This window comes from Nipponia nippon, unplaced genomic scaffold (genome assembly GCF_047370975.1).
Source record: "Nipponia nippon isolate SJK-2023a ecotype South Korea unplaced genomic scaffold, ASM4737097v1 scaffold_1, whole genome shotgun sequence".
Classification (NCBI taxonomy): Eukaryota; Metazoa; Chordata; class Aves; order Pelecaniformes; family Threskiornithidae; genus Nipponia; species Nipponia nippon.
In genome coordinates this window covers 167,278,994-167,287,335 of record NW_028262290.1, presented here as the reverse complement: position 1 = coordinate 167,287,335, position 8,342 = coordinate 167,278,994, and the positions used below count along the sequence as shown (strand labels likewise).

The window sequence follows — 8,342 nt, the reverse complement described above, 5'->3', positions numbered from 1 at the left end:
CATCTCCCCGGCTTTTCAATCCCCCCAGGGATGGGGACTCAGCCCCTGCCCTGGGCAGCCTGGGCCAGGGCCTGACAGCCCTTTGGGGAAGGAACTTTCCCTAATACCCAACCCAACCCTGCCCTGGCGCAGCTTGAGGCCGTTCCCTCTCGTCCCATCGCTTGTTCCTGAGGAGAAGAGACCGACCCCCCCGGCTCCAGCCTCCTTTCAGGCAGTTGCAGAGAGCGATGAGGGCTCCCCTCAGCCTCCTCTTCTCCAAACTAAACAACCCCAGTTCCCTGGGGTTTCAGGTTTCTGTTTGTACCCAGCCCCTCTCGTCCTGGCACCACTTGGTCTCCGTCCAGTGAGGACAGGATCCCACTCCGCTTCTCCAGGCTGAGAGCTCCCAGCTCTCCCAGCCTCTCCCCATCCGTCCAATGCTTCCCAGTCGTCTTCGCAGCCCTTCGCTGGACCCGCTCCAGTGCGTCCACGTCCGTCTGGTGCACGCAGCGCTCTGCTCCACGGACGCGTGCTGCTGTCCAGCCCAAGGAGTCCTCGGGGAATTACCACGTATTTCCAAGGGAGATTATCAACTAATATACTTCAAACCCACCGGTCCTGGCCTGGCACCATCCTACCACCACGCGCAGCCCTGGGCGCCCCGATTTACTGCTGCGCGTGCAGCCGCTGCTGCCACCCCTCTTGGAGAAGCCGACGAAGGCTTGCTTGTCATCTGTGATGGAGACACAAGGGCTGGTCGGGAAGGGAGAGGAGAGATGGGGGAAGCCCTTCGCTGCCGGGCCAGGCACACGAGGGCAGCTGTGGGAGCTGCGCTGCTCCTCGGGCCAAAGCGGTGCCTGCCCCAGGGCTCGGCGTGGGACCTGTCACCCTTCCCCAGCAGCCGGTGTCCCTCGGGGAGCTGCAGCTGCGGTCAGCCAGGTGGAGGACGATTTGTTTTCCTCCCCGGGTCGGTGAGACGAGGGAAGAGCCGTGCAGACGGCCTGGGCGCTCTGGCAGGGTCTTTGCATCGATGCCTGTGGCACCGGGGTCTCTCCCTGCTGCCTCAGGGCTCTTGGCTCTGCCCCGCAGTGCTGGTGCCAGGGGTACGGGCATGGGAGATGACAGCGATCCCCTCCCAGCTCCAAGCCGGCTCATCCAGGTGTCCTGTGCAGTGCAGTTTCATTACAGCGACCTCGCCAGAGCCAGAGCCGCCTTGAGGATCAGCACAAGGCTCCACAGAACCGAGAGCGTCAGCAAAGCACCAGGGTAGAAGGGGGGGGGGCCTTCCAGAGGGATCCGCTGCAGTGGGCAAGTGATGGGGCTGTGCGGGGCCATGGCTGGGGCCAGCACCCGCGGCGGCTGCGGGAACAGCACCGGGGGTGCTTGATGCCCGCGCTGGAGATGCCTCCTGAGCCGCGGAAAGTCTCAGCGGGAAACCAGCCCAGGGCGTGAGCGAAAGGTCCCATGAGCACGCTTTCCCTGTGGATGCAGCGAGCTCCAGGCACTGCAGATAATGAAACTCAGGGCAGGCGAAGGGAAGCACAGATTACCTCGGCTTTTGCCCAAAGGGCAGCTCCCCTTCCTCACCCCCGGCCCATCCTCCCTAAGCAGCCTGCATGTCCCGGTCCTCCGGGAGGGAGGACACCCTTCCCCTGCCCAGGGCCCTGGGGAGCGGGGACTGGTCGGCCTCCGCCTGAGCCTCCCGGGGCTCAGCATCATGGTGAAAAACAGTCGCATGAGGAACCAGCTACAGCCCTTGTCACCACGGGAAAAACGCCGTCGTAAAACTGACAGACAGAACAAACCGTAATTAAAACAAAAAGCTGGGGCAAGCATTGCATTTCCAAATCCTGCAAGATATGGCCGGCCCTGAAGCGGTCGGGCAGTTGGACTAGATGGTTGTTGTAGGGCCCTTCCAACGGAACTGCTCTGCTCTGCTCTGCTCTGCTCTATTTCTGTTCTAATTTCCTTTCTGCAAAATAAGCAAAGAATTAAAAAAGGCTTAAATAAAGTATGTGAAAGACTCATGTGACAAGTTTAGAGGAAAATAGCTTTAAAAACTTCATTGGAGTTAAAATAAAGGAATTTCCTTCTAAAAAACATTCAGGCAGGACAGAGAACTGCTTTTTCATTCTTTTGACCCAGGTATTCGCAGGGTGCAGATAACCATGAGAAGTTAATGTTCCTTTAACGAGCCGGTGTGTACTACCAGTACAGACAAACTTGAAAACGAGGAGTTCGTTAAACCACCATTATGGAAATGCAATCAAGATTTCCATCTCTGTTGACTTTCGGTTCTCATTTGGAAAGAAATATTGGCCAAGGCAATATTCTTTATTCATGAAGATCATAACCCACACCCTAAAAGCAGGTATAACAATACTTTTTTTCCCCCTTTGGAGTAACAGCAGCAGAATTTAAAACAATTTACCAAAGGCACCTGTGTGCTTTGTTGCGGAGTTTGACTTTTGCAGCTTCTGATGGTTATGGTTTTTCGTCTCCAGAAACAGTGGCTGGAGTTTAACCGTCGCCTGTGAAGTGCGGCAGGACGTGTTAGAGAGAATGTGCGTGGGAAGAGATTTCTCTGAATTGCAAATCAGCTGTGCTGAACAAACAGCTTCGTATTGGCTGTCACCGAGGCGCTGGTGCTGCTCTTGAACAGCAGAAACAGCACAACAATCACAGAAATGGGCAAGCACGGAAAAATATCACCTCCTCCCTAGGGGCTGTGTTTTACTTGGGTACTTCTGTGGCCCAGGCCACGGGGTGAGGGTCAGCAAGGCTCAGGGCCGGGTCCTGCACTGGGGGCACAGCAACCCCAGGCACCGCTGCAGGCGTGGGGAGGAGCGGCTGGGAGCTGCCCGGCGGGAAAGGGCCTGGGGGGGGTGGTCGACAGCCGCTGAACACGAGCCTGCAGGGTGCCCAGGTGGCCAAGGGGGCCAGTGGCATCCTGGCCTGTATCAGGAACAGTGTGGCCAGCAGGAGCAGGGCAGGGATCGTCCCCCTGTGCTGGGCACTGGGGAGGCCGCCCCTCGAATGCTGTGCTCGGCGCTGGGCCCCTCACCCCAAGGCGGCCATGGAGGGGCTGGAGCGTGGCCAGAGCAGGGCAGCGAGGCTGGGGCAGGGGCTGGAGCCCAAGGCTGGGGAGGAGCGGCTGGGGGAGCTGGGGGTGCTCAGCCTGGAGAAGAGGAGGCTGAGGGGAGCCCTCATCGCTCTCTGCAACGGCCTGAAAGGAGGCTGGAGCCGGGGGGGTCGGTCTCTTCTCCCCAGGAACAAGCGATGGGACGAGAGGGAACGGCCTCAAGCTGCGCCAGGGCAGGTTTGGGTTGGGTATTAGGGAAAGTTCCTTCCCCAAAGGGCTGTCAGGCCCTGGCCCAGGCTGCCCAGGGCAGGGGCTGAGTCCCCATCCCTGGAGGGACTGAAAAGCCGGGGAGATGTGGTGCTTGGGGACATGGTTTAGTGGTGGCCTTGGCAGCGCTGGGTTAACGGTTGGACTCGAGGATCTTAAGGGTCTTTTCCAACCCAAACCATTCTGTGATTCTGTGGTTCCCTCAGGCCCGGGCTTCTTAACTGCTGACAGCGGCTGCGCGTCCTCTGCCGCACCGTCCTTTGCCGTAGTGCTGGCGTATCTCCAACACGCGGTGAGCAGCTGTATCGCGCGTCACTTGCTCTATCACGATTGTTACTGGTGTTGCTGCTCGCCCAGTTCCTGCCATTTTACTGCGTTTTGTTTCGATTCGTAGACCCCTCTGCCCTCAGCCCGCGCCTCTCCTCACCTCTGCCCTTCCGACTCCCCCCCACGGCGGCGGGAGGGGGAGGGCGGGGCTCGGCGCGGGCTGCGATGACGCCAGAGCACCGGAACCGGCCGCCATCGCTACGTACTCAACAATTAACGAACCGGGGGGCGTGGCCAGGGCGGGGAGGCCGCACCGGAAGCCAATGGACCCAGATGGACCAATGGCGGCGCGGCTGGCGATCACGTGAAGGGGTGGGCGGGCGCTCAAAATGGCGGCGCCAATATCACGTGGCGCGAGTCCCCGCCCCCTTCGGACGGCCACACTTCCGGTTCGGCGCCGGACACTTCCGGGAGTGGGCGGAGCTCCTGCCGGAAGTGCGTAGGGCACGGCGTTACGCGGCCTACTTCCGGCACGGAGCCTGCGGCCGGCGGCCGCACCGGAAGCGCCGCTCCGAGGCCCGGCGGGGACCGCCCCCCCCAGCCCTGGCGGGGAGCGGGGCCTCCCCCAGGCGCCATGGCGGGGCGGACGCAGGTAGGAGCTGGGCCCTGCCGCAGGGCGGCCCGGGCCGCCCTCTCCGGGGCGCTTCCCCCTCAGCAGCCGCCATCATGGCGCTCGCTGGACCCCCCCCACCCCGGCGCCATTGCCCCCCCCAGCCCTCCCCCTCTCCCCCCTGTGCCGGTGCCCCCTCAGCCGTCCCCGCTGTGCTGCTCTTTCGACAGCCACTGGTCGGGGGCGGTGGGCCCGGCCGTGTGGCCTCACCACCGGCTGCCCTGAGAAGCGACCCGAGCCCCAGGCAGCGGCTGGCCGAGATGTCGCTCTCTCAAGATCCATAATCCCCCCGTGGGGACGTTGGGGCGCGAAATCTCACGTTCCGGTGTCTCTCCCGGGGGCGGAAATAGCGGTGGGAAAATCAAACCCGTAGGAAACGCTTCCCGCCCCGCGGGCTTCCCCGCGCGAGCCAGGGCGCGATCTGTCTGTGTGGCAGGAGCCGGTGACCTTCGAGGACATCGCCGTCTACCTGAGCCGCGCGGAGTGGGACGCCATCGCGGAGGGGCAGAGGGAGCTGTATCGCGGCGTCATGCTGGACAACTACGAGCTGTTGATGTCGCTGGGTAAGCCCCCGGTTTTCACTCCGAGGGGCGCAGCAGGGGCGGGGGGCTTCCAGCATGTTTGGATCCATCGGAGCTGCGCTGCTTCCGGCGCTTCGAGGGGATCAGCGCGGTTTGAACCGGAGACACGGGGTTGGGATAACTGCTCCCAGCCCCCGCGGTCCTGGGGGAGTTTTAGTGCTGGAAAAATGCAGGATTTGGGTCTCTCTGAGCTGAGGGCCGCCTCTGAAATGTAACGGCAGGCGAGCCGCCCGCCCTGAGGCCAGGCAGGACCTGGCCGTGGGCCAGCACTGCTCTCCCCTCCCCTGGGCGAGGAGGAGCAGGGAGCAGGCGAGGTGCGGGGGAGCGGGGCCATCTGAGGACAGCAGAGGTCCCTCAACCAGCGGGGGCCCTTCAGGGGACTCGCCCGCTGCCGGCGGGACAGGGCGGAGGCCTCTGATTGCCCGTGTGACGGGTCCGAGCCGGGCGCCTGGGAGGACGCCCCAGCCCCAGGAGCTGCTCCTAGGACGGGCCGCAGCTAACCCCTCGCTGGGGAGCCCGCCAGCGGTGCTGGGAGTTGGTTCCCGTACTCCCATCAGGCCTCTGCCCTTGTCCTTGTGAATAAGGGAATCTCTGGCAGCGGCTCTGACGTCTCTCTTGCTTTTTTCCACATTTCGGTGGTGTTTCTGCTTGGGCTCTCTGGTCGCGGTGAAGCGCGGCTTGGGGTGTCACCGAGAAGCCCTTTCTTTTCTCCTGTTAACGGTTTGTTCCTGTAGTTTGTGTTAGAACAACGCGCTCTGCTCCGCCCCCCAGGTTACCCAGGCCCCAAACCCGACATTTTATACCGGCTGGAGTGCGGGGAAGCACCGTGGATCTGCATGCCGCAGAGCCCGGCAGGGTGGGATGGACCCGACAGCCCCTCGCCAGGTGAGCGGGAACAATCCAAGCCCCGTAGGAGCGCTTACCTCCACGGGGAGCAGCGGCACCTTCCAAAGGCCGCCGGGCTCCTCTGTCACCGTGACCAGCACGTCTCTGGCCTTCCCGTCCAAATCCCTCCCCTCCTCGCTGCCTCTTTTGAGGTGTCTCCCCCGTTTGCCTCTGGCCCCGCAGCCCTCCCCGCGCAGGGCAGCAGCGACGTCGAAGGGAAGCGGAGCCTGCCTGCCGCCCCAGGCAAAGGCGGCAGCTCTGCAGAGACATTGCTGCTCCGCTGCTGCTCGTCCCCCTCGTCCCACGGAGCATCCTCCCTGTGAGCAGCGTTGGGGTTTTCTGGCCGCCGGCGGTGGACGGGGCTTCCTCCGGCCCCGTGGCTGCGGAGCAGAAGGGCTTCCCCCGCCGGGAAGGTGACGTCCATCTGGTTTCCCAGCAGGACACAACGGAGACGTGAGCTGGCTGGAGGAGCTTCCCTCAGGCTGGTGGCCTGGCGCTGGCGGGCGCCACGTGCCGGAGGAGAGGCCGCAGACCCCCTGCTATGGTGAGTCCTGGTCCCTCCCTTCCTCACCACCAGCCTCCGGAGCAAAGCCCGAGGTGGGCTCCAGCCCCGGCCCTGTCCCCAGCCGCCGCTGCCGCACCTGGTCATCACTGCTGGGGCAGGCAGATCCCCGGCAGATCCCTGGGCGGGGTGCGACTCTCCTGCCCGTCCAGGCGGAGGTCGGGGACGTGGAGCCCCCCTGAACTGGGGAGAGCGGCTCTTCCTCACTGGAGAGAGAGGAGGCCGTCAGCATCTCCCCGTCCCTTCAGCACCGTCCCCCTCTCCCCGTCCCCTCGCCAAGCCCCAGCCAGCAGGAAGGTAACCTCTTCCCAACGCTCTCTCGGCAGGGGGACGGTGTGTGCAGTGGCGTCTGCGCTCTAGCAGGCTGCTTAACAAGTTCAAGTCTCTCGGGGGTAGGAGCGAGTTGCCGGCAGAGGCGGCTGGCAGAGGAGTGGGGCCGGTGGAGAGCCGAGAGCAGGCACGGACGGCCTCGTGGCCTGGGAAGGAAGGAGCCGCAGCGGATACACAAGGTGTCACGGCAAACGTCACCCAAAGCGGAGGATTCCCACTTCATCCAGCGATGGAGCAGCAGAAGGAAAAGGCAGATCCTCGGGAGTGTCTGCGTGGTGACCCTACGGAGAGCTTCCAAAGGAGTCCCCAGAAAAGCCAGCGCAGCCCGGGAGAAGCGCCGTTTCCCCAAGAGAATGGGGAACTGTCTGTCGAGGCTCTGAACGAGATCGTTTGGAAAGACCACTGTTACTGCGTGATGAGCGAGACGCAGCTCTCGCGTTGCACCCCGCGTCCGTGTCCTCTGAGAGACCACGACTACTGCAGAAACCGCAGGGCTGGCGTCTCGGCGCTTATGGACCACGAGTACTGTCATGCGCGAAGGATTCGTTATCAGGGCAGAGTTAATAAAATCGCTCGTCTTACGGGTAAGGCTCGGGCCGTGCTTCGCAGGCTGGCAAAGCGAAAATCCCAAATAGGGCGCATCCTCCGGAAAGCCAAGCAAATCGTGTGGCGTTACAAGCTTCACGCCAACAAGAGGCTGGAGTTTCCTCGGTGTTCCTCTAGCGCCGGCTGTCTGTCCAACCCCCCCGTCCCTCCTGCTAAGCCGGAAGACAACTCCACGAAGGGAACGCGTGGGGCGTTTTGTCCTCCCGCGAAACGGGAGGCCGTGCCCGTCCCGCCTCCGAACCAGGGCGGCTCCCAAGGGCGGACGTCAGCAGCGCTTCACGCCCCCGCCGCGTCTTTCAAACCCTCGCCCTCAAACGCAGAGGTGCCGAAGGAAGCGCCGCGCCCCGAGGCGTCCGTACACCGCGAGGCGCTGAGGGCGGAGCTGATCCAGGGCCCTGACGCTCAGCAAAACATCGAAGGGTGCGAATTCGTTAACTTGAGACGCGAACTCATCAATTTGGATCACGCGTCGCTGCATAACGCCTATAAGATAGTGATGCGGACCGTCAATCATGTGCTCAGCTCCATACGGCACAACTTCGAGCTCGGTGGCTTGCCTCAGTGTAAGGAGGTCTGGCCCGTCATCATTCAGACAGACAGCTGATCGGAAGCAGGACCGCGGAATCGCTTCGGTTGGAAAAGATCTTTAGGATCCAGTCCAACCATTCGGCAGAAGGACGGCAGCGGGCAGCAGTGGCTCTTCCGTCAGCCGAGGTGAACGGCTGGGACCTCCCTCCCTGCGGCAAAACGGGCTGGAGCCGTTGGAGAGAAGAAACGCCGAGCAAGGCGGCGCACGGAGGCGGATTAGTGGGTATAAAACGCGGTGTGCGACGCCTGCTGGGGAAACTGGGATTGTCTGGGAGGCTGCGGGGAAAAGGCCCAGGGAAAGGGAAGGATCAGTGCGGGTAAAGGAGGAAGCTCGGGAAAACGGAGCGAAGGGCGAAGGCCGAGCAGGCAGCGGGTCGCTTGTTTTCTGCCTGGGCTGTGCCTGATCGCTGCGGTCTTTATTCTCATTAAATTATTTTAAATTATTGCCCGTGCTGTCGCGCTCTGGTCCGTCCACCCCCGCGCGGGCTGCGCTTGCAAGTGAAGGAGCAGCCGCTCTGCGGGCCC

The 8,342-nt window shown here is 62.8% G+C and overlaps 1 protein-coding gene across 2 annotated transcripts; it reads left to right on the top strand.

The window, feature by feature from the left end:
• The first annotated feature begins 4,092 nt into the window (after positions 1-4,092).
• On the top strand, positions 4,093-8,262 carry LOC104015823 (uncharacterized). Of its 2 annotated transcripts, none has more exons than XM_087733190.1 (5): positions 4,093-4,247; positions 4,702-4,828; positions 5,618-5,731; positions 6,171-6,275; positions 6,620-8,262. In XM_087733190.1, the coding sequence occupies exons 1-5, from the start codon at positions 4,230-4,232 to the stop codon at positions 7,831-7,833; spliced, it is 1,578 nt and encodes a 525-aa protein (XP_087589316.1). In that variant the 5' UTR covers positions 4,093-4,229; the 3' UTR covers positions 7,834-8,262. The 2 variants fall into 2 exon arrangements, with proteins under 2 accessions (XP_087589316.1, XP_087589312.1); XM_087733186.1 differs by having other exon boundaries at positions 6,168-6,275.
• Positions 8,263-8,342: the final 80 nt, after the last annotated feature.